At 38.2% G+C, this 16,442-nt stretch overlaps 1 protein-coding gene across 1 annotated transcript in view; it reads left to right on the forward strand.

Moving 5' to 3' along the window:
* Nucleotides 1-16,442, forward strand: part of Unc80 (unc-80 homolog, NALCN channel complex subunit) — a 195,664-nt gene that overhangs the window by 2,261 nt on the left and 176,961 nt on the right. The window contains exons 3-7 of the mRNA XM_051190388.1: nt 1,496-1,652; nt 2,685-2,986; nt 11,291-11,414; nt 13,589-13,665; nt 15,888-16,027. Of these exons, the coding sequence (XP_051046345.1) occupies nt 1,496-1,652; nt 2,685-2,986; nt 11,291-11,414; nt 13,589-13,665; nt 15,888-16,027 (800 nt within the window). The remainder of the gene's footprint in view (nt 1-1,495; nt 1,653-2,684; nt 2,987-11,290; nt 11,415-13,588; nt 13,666-15,887; nt 16,028-16,442) is intronic.

Raw genomic sequence — 16,442 nt, forward strand, 5'->3', positions numbered from 1 at the left:
GTATCTGAATTATTACAACAATTTGTCACTTTTAAATCTTCAAGCCCTTCTTTATATCATGCTGACACTTTAGCTTAAAATAACCACAACCATTCTCTGTTCTTGGTAAAGATTTGTATAATGTTTCTAAAGTACGCCCAGAATATATCAAGTAGTCAGGTTTCGTGCAAGGATAAATAGGCAAGTGGGGAATGAGATAAATCAACATCAATAAAGGCACAACTTCAGAGTTTCAAAAGTTATTACAAGTTCCATGAGCAGCACTGAAAGAAATAACATGAACACTCAGTTCCTTGAGATGATGAGAGGGGATAATTCATCCTGTTTGACATAGCTATGTACCTTTCATTTACAAAACGAGTTTATTTCTCCTTTTGAGTTCGAAAGAAAATAGTTCTTATGAGATAATCCTGGTAATAAAAATCACTTTTCCAAAATATCTTAATAATTACAACAATACAACTAGAATATGCAAGGCTTATGTTGCAACTCTCTACAACACAGTTGCACAAATGTATTGACCATTTAGGGCACTTAAGCATGAATCACGTTCATACAAGTTAAATCTACTTTGATGTTGTTCTAATAGCTGGTTGGTACCTTGTGCAGATATTCTCTACCCTTACCAAAGAAAACAAAACAAAGGAAAACTTGTGTAGATCAAACTTGTTTCTTGTTTTGGATTTTTGTTTGTTTGTTTTTCTCTTTGAACACCCATTTGACAATGATAGGAAATTTAATAAAACACAAGGCAAACATGGCTCATTTGACTGTTTTTCCCATCCTCTCCCTTTCTGGTTTAGCTAAGGACTTCCTTTGTTGTATCATTGCTTTGAAGATTAAATGAGTCAGTGGCCCCAAATCAGATTTCTTGAAATAACCTTGTATTTCAAATAACATCTGTTGGGCACACTGACATAAATTCCCTTCCTGAAGATGTCTTCATGAAACACATCTCATTTTTGTCTAGATCTGGGCTAGCCACTTTTGATACTCAACATTTTTATAAAATATTGTTAAGTATAATATAGTATCTTGACAGCAAATGAGTTGCTATTTGAAGAAACTTATTTTAACAGAAATAAAAATACAGATCCCATACTAGATGGTGGTGGCACACACCTTTAATCCCAGCAGAAGCAGGTGAATTTCTGTGAGTATGAGGTCAGCCTGGTCTACAGAGCAAGTTCCAGGATAGCCAAGGCTACACAGAGAAACCCTGTCTGGAAAACAAAACAGATCATTTTAGATCATATACCATATACTTTGTGTCCAAAACCTACAAACTGACAGTTAACAATTCCCTATGGCTGAATGATCGCAGGACAGTGTACACTTGTCTAGAATAGGAGTCCTCTACCAACACACACACACACACACACACACACACACAGTGAGCTCTGTGGTTATCCTTAGGATATGAAATGTTTTAACATAAACTTTTAATGTCTCCAATTCTTTGTTTTGTATGTCTCCTAAAAACTGAAATCTGCAGTCCTTTGAGCGAGTTTTGGTAGAAAACAAACTGCATGGCCTCTCCCCGGCCCTCTCTGAAGCCATCCAGAGCATTTCCCGGTGGGAGCTGGTGCAGGCTGCCCTCCCTCATGTTCTTCACTGCACTGCAACCCTGCTGTCCAACCGCAACAAGCTAGGTGGGTGCTATGGCATTGTTGAATTATACTGTTCTTCATGTGCAGTGTATACAAGGACATGTGTTAAGTGGTTCCAGCATCCCAGGCAATTTGCATACATTATCTTAGGTAATTATCATAGAATTTCCTTCTTATCAATACCATCATCATTGCCACTTTACAAAAGGGACCAGGCTTCCTTGTTCTTAGGTTTGTATATATGAATGCACTCTCCACTTACACGTTAAAAATAACATCAAGTGTGCTGAAGATTCTGACCCAGCCTGCCATCTACCATTTATCCTTCCAATTCCTAATGCAACAGGATTCATGAACTTGGCATATTCACCTAAGGCAGTAGTTCTCAACCTTCCCAATGCAACCCTTTGCTACAGTTACTCCTGTTGTGGTGAGCCGCAACCATAAAACTGTGAACATCGATACTTCATAAATGTAATTTGGATAATTTTATGAATTGTAATGTAGATATCTTTGGAGATGGGTTTGCCAAGAGGGTTGGGTCTCAATCTACAGGTTGAGACCACTATCCTAAGATATTTCTTCAGTTTTATTGTATTATGTAAATAGATAGATAGATAATTACTATCCTGCAAATTGCTTTCCTCTTCTACTAATAGGTGCTAGCCATGTTAGAGTACCCACCTTTCATCTCATTCTGTTCCTTTGTTTGTGTCTCTACTTTGATGTTACGGGGACCTTTCCAGATCAGGTCTAAAATAGAATACTTTCTGTTTTTTTAATCATGACTGTTTAATCTTTTTTCATGATAAGTAGGCCTGTTTGGGAAAACATTTAGGAATCTGACTGATGAACTATGGTAGCATGCTGTTCTGTAGAAATCCTAGTAAGAAACAGCCGTAAGTGGCAATGAGCCTTACAAATGGTGGTTGCATGAAGTTTGGAGGGTTGCTAGTGTCTCCTGGGAATGGAGTTACAGAGAAAAGATGAGATGTTGTCCAGACCAAAGGTTCACATCCATTATTCTGGTCACAGACTTTTATCTTCACTTGGCTGTGTGGTTGTCCCATGTAGGCCACCAGGATAAGCTGGGTGTTGCTGAGACAAAACTCCTTCATACGCTGCACTGGATGCTTCTAGAGGCCCCACAGGACTGCAACAGTGATCAGTTTGGGGGTACAGACAGAGGCTCCAGCTGGGGTGGCGGCAGCAGTGCCTTCATACACCAGATTGAAAACCAGGGCTCTCCAGGGCAGCCTTGCCGAAGTAGCTCCAACGATGAGGAAGAGAGCAACAGAAGGAAGATCTTCCAGAACTCCATGGCTACTGTGGAGCTCTTTGTGTTTCTGTTCGCTCCTCTTGTGCACAGGATAAAGGTAAGTAGGAAATTAATGTTAGAGGTATGGGATGGGATAGAAGTGAGTGCCTTCAAAGAATGCTTCCTTGTTTGTTTGCCCATGTCTTCTTTGCATGATCTTGCAACTGCTTGGGAACTTTTAGTTCTGCCTTAAACCCTATTTTACTTTAAAAACCCAAGCCTCTATATATCCCTTATCTACTCAGTACAGTACTACCAAATTAAATGTGCTTTATACATTCATTCATATATGACCTAAAGCTTAAATCCTTTTCTTGATTTAGTAGCTATTAGCTTCTACTTGTCACCTCAGGATCCATCTTGGGAGTTATAGGAGCCATTCCATGAAACCGCTCTTGACGTTTGCTCCGCATACCTTTCCATCCTCTCTTCCTCTTATGACCCTTTCAAATTCAACTTCAATGCCATTAATTCCATGAAGATTTTCCTTGGACCTTCTCCATGTAGATATAGTTGCCAGTTTCTCTCTATTTCCATAGCCCTTTGCAAATACCTGTATTATAAATACAGAATCTGGAGCAGAAGCTTCAAATTTTATGTACTATGACCTTTTTGACAGTGTTATAAAGCAATTGAATTTTTATTTTATATATTTTACATGCATAAAATGAGAAACAGGGTTGTATATTATAGTGAGTATGGTAACTTTCTAGATATATGAGCCTAGTTATATCTATAATTTTGTCTCATATCTTATTTGCATAAAATAATAGATACCTTCAACAATGTAATTAATATATGTGAGGTCATGCATATCATATTCCATTTCAATACCAAGACAAGAAATAAGATATTCATGTGCTTAACTGTTCTTCAGTATTATAACCCTAATAATAGATATGACAGGAAGCAATGAATATATAAAGGTGGATAGAACATTAACAGTTACTATAAAGGAAGAGACTAGTATCAACTTCAGTTTTCTTAAAAAATGCATTATTCATTAAACACTAATTTTTTAATGCTGTTTGATAAAATTGTTTTAAAACTTCAACTTTCAACAACTAAAAGTCTTTTATACGATTCACTAAAAGGAAAACATCTGTCCAACTGAGACAATTCATTACTTATGGGACCTGTAGGTCCTGGCTGCTGATAACCTCTTTAGTCTAATTTCCTTTCATGTCCACTAACCTTTATTATTACAGACTCTTCCTCAAACTTCATAAACCCATTCTTATGTTCAGGTCTTTGAACATTTACTCCTACCCTCTACCTTCATGTTCTAATGTGGCCATGCATTTCTTGTCAGTTTAGGCACTGTCAAGTGTCAACACATAGAAAAGCTCTTTCCCTAATTTCACCACTAGTGTTTCATCCTGTGTTTTTCCTTAGCAACTGTCAATACCAGGAATTATCATAGGTGTTTGAGAACATATTTAATGACCATTACTATAGAGGTTCCAAATGAAGGGATGCAATTTTCCTATATCACAATTATATTTCTAGTGTTCAGATGAGTTCACGTCTCTCAATACGTGTTTCTTTAGTGACTCACTCACTAAGGAAACCCAAGATATTATCAGAAGCAGATCCTTAAACAGCCATTGTATATGGATACATAGTCCTTAAACATGAAGAGGACAAGGGAAATGGGTTACCTAAAAACAGCCTGTAGAGATGTTCATGTGTCAACAAATAACCTCTGAATTGGGAAAATAGGTGATCCCAGAACAGCTATAATGTTATTTGGAAAACATGGCTGAGAGTTCAAGTCTTGAAAACCAATGATATTAATTTTGGGTTCATTGCCTGGAAATGGCTACTGTATAACACTGAGTACTTCATTTTTAAGCCTAAGTTTTATCAAGTATAAATTGGACATAAGAATGAATTTGAGAGCATTCTGAGGATTAAAGAGGTTATAGTACCCAACCAAAAATGTAGAAAGACATTAAAAAGGCATTTTCTTTGAGTGTCAATATGTTATTGCCACTACTATTCTTAGGAGATTAGTATTTCTTTGCTTTGACATTGTTGGCATTTGGAACCCAATAATCCTTTGTTAGACATTACCCTATGAATTGTAGAGTATTTAATGCTAGCTCAATAGTCTAACTACTAGGTGTTGGTCACATTCTCTCTTCCCTAAGTTGTGACATCCATAAATAACTCCAGAGGTTACCAAATGTCCCCAGTGGTAGAAAATCGGACTTGATTGAGAACAGTACCCAAGACATTTCATTTCCCTACTAGTTATAGGACTGTGTTGAGGTCTGTTTTCCTCCCCTGGCCTTTCTGCCCCTTATCAGTACTATTCCTACCCTTTGCTCTTCAATTCCAACCCAAACCAAGACCAAAGGCCTTCTCCTCACTCCCTAAGTGAGAGGGCTGCATGTTGCTGGAGAAAACACAGCCATCTCTGGGGTTCTTCAACATAGCCATAGTCTCCTGACCTAGTGGGCCTTCGAAGCACTTACACAGCCATGTGTTCGCTCACATAGGATGACAGGGACACCAAGGTTTAGTCAAGGCACAAGGCTAGGCTTCCATTCTCTCCCCTCCCATTTCGCCAATTCATGTGCTTGCTTCTAATCCATGTATGACAACTTTCACTTGCATTGCTTGAATTTTTTCCACCCACCCACAGGAACATTTGTATCTTTGTTTCCAGTTTTCCAGACATGAAGCTGAAGTTCAAAGCTGAGTATCCCAGCAGTTAATATCTGAACAAAAATCCCAGCGAGATTCCATAAGATTTCCTCCTAAGTCACCCCAAGCTAAAGTTGGACTTACTATTGTTTTGCCGTCTTCATTTCATTATACCTCAGTCATATTTGAAACTGACCCCGTGCCTTCCTATTGCACTATTGTATTGCTCAAGTGGCACCCATTGCTGCTGTTTTATTTCCATTCCTAGCTACAACTGCTACCGCCATTCTTGAAGATCTCTTCCCAGTAACAGGAGGCATCTGTGGCCTATACGCTTCTGTCTCCAAATTCTGCCTCTTCAAGCCTGACTTCTTCTTGCCTCAAGATGAATTTCAAGATAGTGATTCAAGTAGAGAAACCATGGGCATTTTTGTTTTCTCTGGATTGACCCTGTGGTCTGCATTTCATGTCATTTACACAAATGGCAGTTCCTTTTGCTTTCTCCCTCATTCTTGACATATTCCAGGAATCACTGATTACTATCCACTTTTCCCTTGCAAATATTTCTCAAATTTACCACATCTCCTCCATTCACATTGACTATCTCAATAATATTGTAGGGACATGTTTATTGTAGTAATTAATTTGTTTATTGTAATCTTTTTCTAAATCTTTCTCTTATTAGTTTGTGAATGGTTGGAAAGTGGAAATTATGGCTGCATCTGTGCAAAATAACACAGTATCTGTGTTTAGAAGATAATATTTATTGAATGAATTAATTCTCAAATTAGCAGTCATCTAAGTTACTCACTCTTTTAAAAGACATATTCATTGCCTACTTTCTATGTCTTTCATTTATATTTCACTCCAATATTTCATCCAAATCATTAATCAGATTATTCTGCCAAGTATATCATTAATTTATACTCAATTTAGTAAGTGAAAACAAAATATATTTATTAAAGTACAAAGTCTCAGATTGAAATGTATCCTTTGAAGGAATATTTCTTGAGTGCCTACAACAGATGAGGCACTGTTTAAAGTCTTAGAGAAACAGCGGGGAATAAAGCAAAATGCAAGGCTGCAAATGGACTTGAATAAAATCCATACATGAAGGATACAATTTTGCTTAAATGCTAGTTGCTCAGTGAAATCTGCTCAGTGACCAGTTAATGCAATTTCTCAACACTATAATAGGACTGAGACGTCTGTGGAATAGATAAAGGCATGCATAAGGTGGGAAAACAGATTGCTTCCCTGTTTATATCTGCTCTTTTCTCTGAAATCTGTGTCTTCCTTCTCAACTACTTAAATGATTTTTAAAAAAATGTTCTCTAGGGACCAAGTTTCTGGTTGTATGTGTATACAGCATGTATAGAGCCCCACCAAAGAGGAATAATTAGGGTAGCAGGGGCTATGCAATCTGAAAACTTAAGAATACTTTGAAAATAGCACAGTAACATAAGAGGAAGCCATGGGTATGGCAGGTGTTAACAAATGAAGAGTGACTGAATTGAGATGCTGGTATCTGGAGAAAGTAGGAATACATCTGCTTAAACATTGAGGACACACTGATGGTCAGGAGGGAGGCCTCAGAGGAAAGTCTCACTTGTCTTCAGAAATTGCCCCTTTTATTTAGTTGGAGATATAACAAATACAACAACAACAAAATGATGGTGAGTGGCACACTGACACCCTGGATATTAAAGACCAGGATTTTAGTAAAAGGCTTGAGAATTTCCTGATGCTATTTCTACTGGAATTTTTTTCTTCTTTTTTCCCCCCATCATTCTACTGGAATTTTTAAGTTGCTTTCTCTCCACCTACCCCACCCCCCGCCCATCTCCTTTTCCTCTTCCTCCTCCTTCTTCTTATTACAACTGTTATTATTTGGGGATTATCAAACTTATGATGTAGTCTAAGCTGGCCTTGATTTCTTAGGTAACCAAGCATGACCTTGAACATCTGTTTCTCAGGCCTCCACCTCCTGACCTGGTTGGATTACAGGCATGTACCATCATTGAGATTATGTGTGAGACACATGGAAAATAAATGAGTTGAATTTGTAACTGAGAAATCATAAAAACCAAGTCAACTGAGGTTTGGCTTCTGGCATTTCTGAGGATAAATCTGGAAGAGTTAATTTAATGGTGATTTTTCTGCATGCCAGGTACCATGTCTGCCATCCATTTCAAGGGATGGTGCCTTCCAGGTCTTTCTAGCTGCTCTCTTAATTATCTACTGCTTAATGTCAAGTGGTATCTCAGCCTTGTCAGGCCATGCTTTCAAAATCTTATCACCTGCTCCATCTCATTCTGTTCATCTTTATCAGTGGCAGAGACCAAGATCCCAGGCTCCTTCTTTCCTCATAACTCCACCACCAACTGTATCTCCAAGATGCATCCAAAACTGCAATTATGTTCTCTGCTAGTAGTCCAGTCTAATCAGCTTTCATATAGATGATAACTATAGCCTGAAAGATTGTATCTTACTTTAAATTTGTCCTTTTTCAAACTATTCTCAATGACTTGATTTAACTTAGTAAGCATACATCCTCTGCTACTCAAAACCTTTTGGTGCCTCATTTCTTCCCAGGTCTGTGTCCTATCAGGCAACTCTCTCACACATTATAACTTTCCTGATTGTGTATTTTTCCATTCTCTTTATTCTAGACTTATAGTACAACATTTGATTCTTGACCCACTAAGCAAACTTAGGAACTTTGAACCACTGATGCCTCTTGTTGAATACCTTTCTTCGTGACACCTAGGTGGAAACTCAGTCATGTCACTTAGGTCTTTACTCAGAAGTCATCTCTCCTGCTCTCCCTGGACTGCCTGTTTTAAGAAGGCAGAACCTTGCCTGATATATCCCTCTACCCACTTTACTACAGTGCACTATGAGCAAGGGCTTCTGTGTATATACTTTATTCCCTTACATACACAAGAACCTAGCATAGCACTAAGCTTATAGCATATAATGTACAAATACTTGAAATTAAATTTGGAATGGATTTCAGCAAATACTGTGTAAGCTGTTGTCATTCTTCTATGGGGAATCCAAGAGGCTTTTCCTTGCTAATGGATCCAGTACTCTGCTGTGTGAGAGGTTTTTTTTCCCCAGGAGATGCAGCACACTAGTCTACTCACCCCAGAACAGAACCAGGAGATACTGATGGGAGATGTCATTTTGTAAATATTTTTCTCATACTGGTTAATGAATAAAGCACTGTTGGCCAATAGGAAAGCAAGATAGGCGGGACTAGGAGACAAGGAGGATTCGAGGAAGTAGTAAGGAGGAGTCAGCATGTAAAGACCGAGGAGAATAGAGGTCTGGGCCCCTCTCTACAATAAGATAAGACCATGTGGAAGTACTTAGATTGATAGAAATGGGTTAATAATTAAGACAGAGCTAGCCGATAAGAAACTAGTAACAAGCCAACAGAATTATATCAAATACAGAGTGTTAGTGTGTTATTTGGGGCTGGTGAGGCAGTGGCTCCAGACTGGGGGGAAAACACTTATAACAGGAGACCAAAGTCCAACTTGGTGAACCGATGGGCTTCTGCTGGGGTTACTAGCAGGAGTGTGAGTGAGGGGTTTCTTACAAAGCAACTTCATCACCAACATAGGTGATGACTCAGGAAGGCTGCATGCCAGGCTTTCTCTGCTCAACTTGCCCACTGATGGACAGGTCTGAGAAACCTCTCTGCATCTCTGGTTAGATGTTCTTTTTCCAGATGCCATTTTCTGGAGAGGTGGAGAGGAACCTTTTGAGTGTCTTGCAGTTTTCCACTCTCCCAAGGCATAAGTCTTGTTTACCTCCAGAATCTCATGAATGTCCCCTTCGCTCCTAGATGGCATGTTTCAATTCAAAGGAATCTATTGTACAACAGATCTCAACCCAGTATTTAGCTTTATGGAAGAGCAAGTGTGTGGGTTAGTTTTAAATGTCAACTTTCTACAATCTAAAGGCACCTAAGGAAAAAAGACTCAACTGGGGAATTGTCTGGATCAAGTTGTCTTACAGGCATGTCTGTGGGGGAATTGTTTTGATGTTTCAATGATGGAAGAAACCCCAGCCTATGGTGGGCAGTACTGTTCTCCAGGGAGGGCATTCAGAACTATGTAAAACAGGAGGACGCAAGCAAGTAAGAGTGTGTTTATTTTCTTTGCTCTTGATTGTAGAAGTGATTTGACTAGCTAGTACCTGTTCCTTTCTTGACTCTTCCTCAGTAATGGACAAATAACCTTTTCCTCTTCAAGGTTAATTTTAGTCAGGTTATTTGTTACATAACACAACTGAAATCAAATATAGACCCCATGTCTCTAACAATGTGAATTTATCTGGGGATTTTAAAAGGGACTTGTTTATTTTATGTGTATACCCATGACTTTATGTATGTGCACCATATAGGTTGCCCTTGGAAACCAAGAGAGGATGTCACATCCCCTGGAACTGAGTTTTCAGGCTGGATGGGAGCTGCCCTATAAGGAGCTTGAAACTGAACTCTGGTCCTCTTTAAGAGCAGCAGATGCTTTTAACCACCAAGCCATCTCTCCTACACTTCATCTAGGAATTTTGCCAACATCCTTTAGCTGAAGTTTTCTTATTATTTAACGAACTTGATTCGTTAACTTGATTGTTGAGCCACTTTTCTTCTTCTAACTTTCCAGCTCTTCACTGGTATCTTCCATCTCGGTGGTTTTTAGCTATGCCTACATAAGAGGGTCCCTGGGGAACTTTAGAAAAATCTCACAAGGTTTCTAATTTAATGGGTCTGAGTATGAGAACAAGATAAGACTCAAGCCTCCTCTGTGCTTTAAAACTTTCCCAAGTAGTTGCAAGAACACAAGTTAGAGTAGCAAAATATTGTCCCAAGTGAATCCCTGTGTCTCAGATATGTTCACTAATCTGAGTTCATATTCCCTCCTTCCATGATCACTTTTTTGATGAGATATTTAAGATGTGATCTTATGACACATTTGAACTCTATTATGAGTTGCATTTTCATATACTTAAGCCTTTCAATATGATGCAATAATGACTCATAGGATGTGTTTCTTGAAGGAGCTTTTAATTACAAATAAACTGTACAGGCATGAGTTATAAAACCAGCCAAATTTAACAAATATTTATTGAGAATCTTTTTGCACACAATCCCCCATCTGTGTTAAGTGCTGTGGTAATTCTGGGAGCTGCAGGAAAGGAGAATTGAATTCCTCGAAGAATTAGGATTGTTAAGAGATCATTATGAAATCACTCAGTATAAAGAATCAGACTGTATTTATCCAATTCCATGAAATAAAGAGAGAAGCACTGGATACTAGGTGTCGGAGTAGCCAGACTTTAAGGATATTGCCTTCTGATGGAAAAATAAGGACAATTACAAAATTAAGAAGAATGACACTTTAACCAAGCATTAAGAGATCTGCCAATACTATCTATGTAAATAAACAGATCTCCCTCACTCCAAACAATGATTTATGTATTCCGGCGTTTTCCAAAGCTATATTAGATTAATCTCATTTTCCAGAAAGCAGGTCACTGAAATTTCCATCCTGTTTGTAGAATTAGCAGCATCATTGGTTTGCCTAGAATCACTCATTAGAGTGTTTGGTAGAGCAAGTCTTTCTAAAAATGGTCTGTGGAAGATGACCGATTTTCTGATACAAACCAACTACTGAACGCACATCTTCTCTGTCCCCAGGAATCTGACCTCACTTTCCGGCTGGCCAGTGGGCTGGTTATATGGCAGCCTATGTGGGAACACAGACAGCCAGAAGTGTCTGGCTTTACTGCGCTGGTGAAACCCATTAGGAGCATCATAACAGGTTCGTGACCGTTACCCAGGCAGGCTCCCTCACAGTAGACATTGTGATAATTTTCCTTTAAGAGGACAATAAAAAGCAAATCTCTCTAGAAAATTATCTGGTGGCCTAGGAAGTAGGCATATTCACATGGGACACATATGTTTTGGTCATGTGACTTTGGGTAAATCATCTAACTATACTGAGCTTTTTTTCCTCATCTGGGAAATGAGAATCAAAATATTAATAGTGCTTATAGAATCGTCAAGAATAAATTACATATACATATGTGTATTTATAATCAGGTAGAAGAATGCCTGTCATATAGTAAGAGATGATTGTTATTATGGCTATTATTGAATTTTGTTTATGATAGATGAAGTAGAGGGTCCTTAGAGATCTCTTCATAGTGTTTTATTGCTATCAGAATTTTTGCTTGAGAAATTGGAATTGTGTGGTGAGCTAGTGCCATGGTTGAACTGAATTGTAGAAGAAGCCCAGCATGATAAATTTGTGAGTGTATAATAGGCTCATACTTCACTCTAAGTACATCTTTATGTATGCAACTTAATCATGCAGCTTAACTCCAGAACGAGCGTTTCTATTAATATAAAATAGAGACACTATGGCGTCTTATCTGCCTTCTTAATAAATGTAAATGAGAAAGTGAAAAGTACTTGTTTTGGAGTAAATGCTTAATAAATTCTATTCTTCTGTTTTCAGTCCAATTTTGTCAATGATAAATAAATTACATAGGGAACCTATAGAAACATATATGCTATATTCATACATATACACATCTGAGGAGGTGGTTTCCTTGGATTGTAGGTTTTGGAGACAGACTGTGAGGATTATGTATATAAAGGGGCTCTGTAAGTGGAAGGGAACTACAAACAGATTCTCCCATTCTTTTCCTCTATAACCTAATACAACTCTCCAAATATTTTATATGTTAAGGAATCGTTGTAGTCATCGAGTTCCTTATTAGTCATGTGTTTCAAAAGATTACTAATCTGACAAATAGAGTCATTCAAAGAAAATTGATTTTTTCACATAATAAAAAGTACATGAGTCTCACTATATATATAAATATGTATCATTAACTTTTGAAAGATAGATTCAAGAGTATTACCGCAGTTTTAAATATAAAGGAACAAAGTCAGTAAAGGTGCTATAACTGTGAATCTGCTTCAGATTCTAGGTATCAAATGTAGTTAATCTGGAGACAGAATGGAGGATGGATGGAAGATTATTTTGATATAATTTTCCTATATAAATGGAATAAGCCCTTCCCAGCCAGAGGTCTGAGCCCTGAAGCTTGACCCTGGAGCCTTGTACATGCTCAGCAAGTCTCTGCCACAGATTTACAACCCCAGCCCCATCTCTCTCACTCTGATTCATGCATAGATGGTCATTTAACATGTTTTTAAAACTTCTAAGGAATATTGACCCTCCTTGACAGCCCCATAAACTACTTACCTCCCCCATGGCATCTGGAAAACACAGAATTGGTTTCTTCTGTACCTGATGCCTGGGACTGAAGGAAATTCAGACACAACCTAGACAATGTGGCTAGAAAGAGAGACATTGGCAATAACTTGGATTTTTCACTACCCAGCCAAGACAGACACTGCTGCCATATGCTGCCACATGCTGCCACAGTCATCCAGTTACCTAATCCTAAAAAGTAAAGACGTAGTCTATTTGAGTCTTACCACAGGATTGGTCTAACCCTATTGACATAAACACATATGCTGGAGTTACAAAACTGGCTTGGAATATTCTGATAAATGTCAAGTTAAATTTCCTGTTGCCTGAGTTCTTCATCTGCAAATTGGTATAATGATGCAGCAGTAGAATAGGATAACCAAAAAGATTAAATTAGCTAACATATGTTAGCTCCTTAGGACAGGACTTGGTATGCAGATAGGTCAGATAACCCATACCTGTTTTATTTTTATTATTACCAACTTCTAAATCTTATCCTCATAAATCAAGATAAAGAGATAAATATACACATTGAAAACTGAGAGATGCTTGTTTTTATCAACTATTTGATTTCAGTTACATCACACAAGATTTGGTGTTTTCTTTCAAAGTGATAATATTATAGAAATTTGAAAATGACATGAACCTATGAGATAAAACAAATTGTGATCTTATAAAATTGCTGATGGCTTTTTCTATTATCTCTGTAGCCAAGAGAAGCTCTCCTGCTAAAAGTCAGAGTCAGACCTGTGAATCACCAAATCAAGACACAAGACAGCAAGGCGAGGTTAGTATGTTATAATCATGAGACGAGGGCTGGAAGAGATTCTTTAAGAGCGTGCCCTAATGGACCAGACATCAGTTTTAGATTCAAACTCTCCACTCAAAACACTCTCCTCCATCCTGAATGTGCAGTTTTGCCCAGTCTGAGGTCTTCTGTCAGTCAAGTGTAAAAATTAATTTCAAGCACCTCCCAGTAGTATAGAGGTGTTGGAACAAAACAGTATGAATATTATATCTCAACAATCAGTATGGAGTAAGTAGTGTTTTATCTTGATGTCTAGAATGCAACAATAAGTATTAGTTGGCATGCATCTCACATTTAAAAAGTGTGGTTAGAGCTCCCTTCACCTTCCATTCAAACAGTGCAAATTAAAACTTGACACCTTCAATTGAAATTGGGTTCTCTTTCTAATTGACATATTCCTCTCAAGAATGGCATTACCTCCCAAGCCACACTCATGGCTTTAATGTGTTGACATATCTACCATTCCCTGAGCAATTGCTTACACTGGGATTCGTGAACCTCCTTCAGTTATTCTTACAATTAATGTCTTTGTAATTGAGTGTGGTTGGTGATCATTGGTTGCTCACAGTCTCTCTGCTTGGCGGCAATCTTGACAAGGCAACCATTCCTGTGCAGCATAAGTTTGGTCATGTGCAACATTAGCATTTGCAGCATCAGGATCAGTGACTGAGAAGAAAGTCGAGGAAGAGTGGACAGTCTAAAAAACAATGCCGTTGTGAGCTAATAGCCCCTAAAGGGGGAAATTCTTCATTGGAAAACCTCAAATATCAGCTCCAAGTTGAATATTCCAAAATGAAGAAATCTTAAGACTACTACACTATGTGTCACTTACCCTTTCCTTCCACACATACACAACATGAATACATAATCCAAGTTATGCCTTGATAATTCTAAGACAGCTCTTCCAGCTATTACATGATTTAAGCTTTTCATTGATAAGAAGCAAAAGTGTTGTTTTATTTTTCTTAGTGGTACATAACATAATGGAGTGTTTTTAAGTAATGGCACATTAAATATAACAGACTGTGTAGAGCTTGGTTTGCTCTGCTTGTACCTTCTGTTATGATTTCTTGCAGGGCAACTGTGTTGCTTATGTGTGCTGTTTATTTCCTTCAACCATTTATGTTCTGAAAATATAATAACTCAATTGCAGAATTTACCTTCCTAATTGCAGTTGGTATCTGTAAAGCCTTTCATGATTAAATGAATATGCAATTTAATAATGTCTGACTTTCTAATGCACTCTTTATTTATTAACCCACTCCAAGTAAGCTATTACATGCAAGGTGTTATCCTTTTTTCATGGCTCCTCCTCCTCAGGAACCCTAAGCCTGAACTCCTCTTTGATGATTAGGACTCCCATCACCTGACACCATGTTTCCCACCTGACTCTCTCTGTGGCCACCCCTTCAGTTAACCGGCATGCCTCCAGCATACAGCTCATGCTCACTTTGCCCAGCTCTCTGCTGAGGCTACTTCTTCTAACACAAATGTCCCTCCCTCCCATACCAGTCTAAATTGTATCCTTTTGATAAGCAGTGGTGCATGCTTATAATCCCAGCTGCTCAGAACACTAAGGCAAGAGGATTGCAGCTAAACTACTATGGTAGACATCTGAGGATCTTTGTGCTTAGGTAGTTAAGCTATGATACCAACTGAAAAATATTTCCTGTTACCTGAGCACAGTTGCATTTGTCGCTAAATGGAATTAAAATAAGTTACTCAGTAAAATAAATTGTTGAGTGTATTCTTGCAGACAAGATAAAGGCCCTCAAAGCCAACTGAAGATCGTGTTATATTCCTTTTCTCATGAATGATGGGAAAACTTTCATCCTCAGGTTCAGACCTGAGTTTGATAATTTCCTGTTATGCTAGCACTGGGCTGAGCCTCAAACTCCTTGATTATGGCATGTCTTTGCTGAATTGTGGGGTACATAATTTACTGCAGATACTGGACATAGAAGTAAAAAAAATGGAGGAAAAATGAATAAAATTTATAAAATACTTAAGCTTCATGCTTGGAATAACACCAAGAACTCTATTTCCATTGCTTTTAGACAAAGGCAGTCTCTAGGTCTATGATTGCTTATGCTACAAAAGAACCCTTCAATACCTATGACTCTGTGTACATGAAGGAAGTAATGCTAGAGTATATTTGCAAAGTAGGGAAAGGAACTAATCTACTGTCTCACCTCACAAAGGGCCTTCAGGTGGTCAGTGAAGCATTGCAGTCTGACTCCATCTCACCCAAGGCCACCATCTCAGGCTGCCACCAGGGAAACTCCTTCGATGGAAGCCTATCCTCCCAAACTTCCCAGGAAAGAGGCCCATCACATTCAAGGTACTTGACTAGTAGGCTAGAAGAAATACCGAAAGTTAGACTGCATTCGAGCTGCTTTTACAGCCTTCATTCTTTAAAATATGGATGTGTGTTCTGTATGTATGTGGTTCTGGCCAAGATATAAATTGTCATTTCCAGACACAGCTATGAATGTCCCTCATTTTAACAAATCAGGCTGGAAGTAGAAAGTCATGTCAGATTTGGTGAGTTGCCTGAGTTAAATATCCAAGTGCAGAAATCCCAATAATATTATAAGAAGATTACATTGCAGTCATGATTAGGGATGCAATTTAGTGGGTAAGGACACTTTGCATCAGTAAATCCCTGTAGTTGCTGGAACACTTTGAGATGATCAAGTCTACTCTTAAACATTCCGACTCTTCCCCGTTATTTTGTGAACAGAACAAATGGATTT

The sequence above is a fragment of the Phodopus roborovskii genome, unplaced genomic scaffold, assembly GCF_943737965.1.
Source record: "Phodopus roborovskii unplaced genomic scaffold, PHOROB, whole genome shotgun sequence".
Taxonomy (NCBI): Eukaryota; Metazoa; Chordata; class Mammalia; order Rodentia; family Cricetidae; genus Phodopus; species Phodopus roborovskii.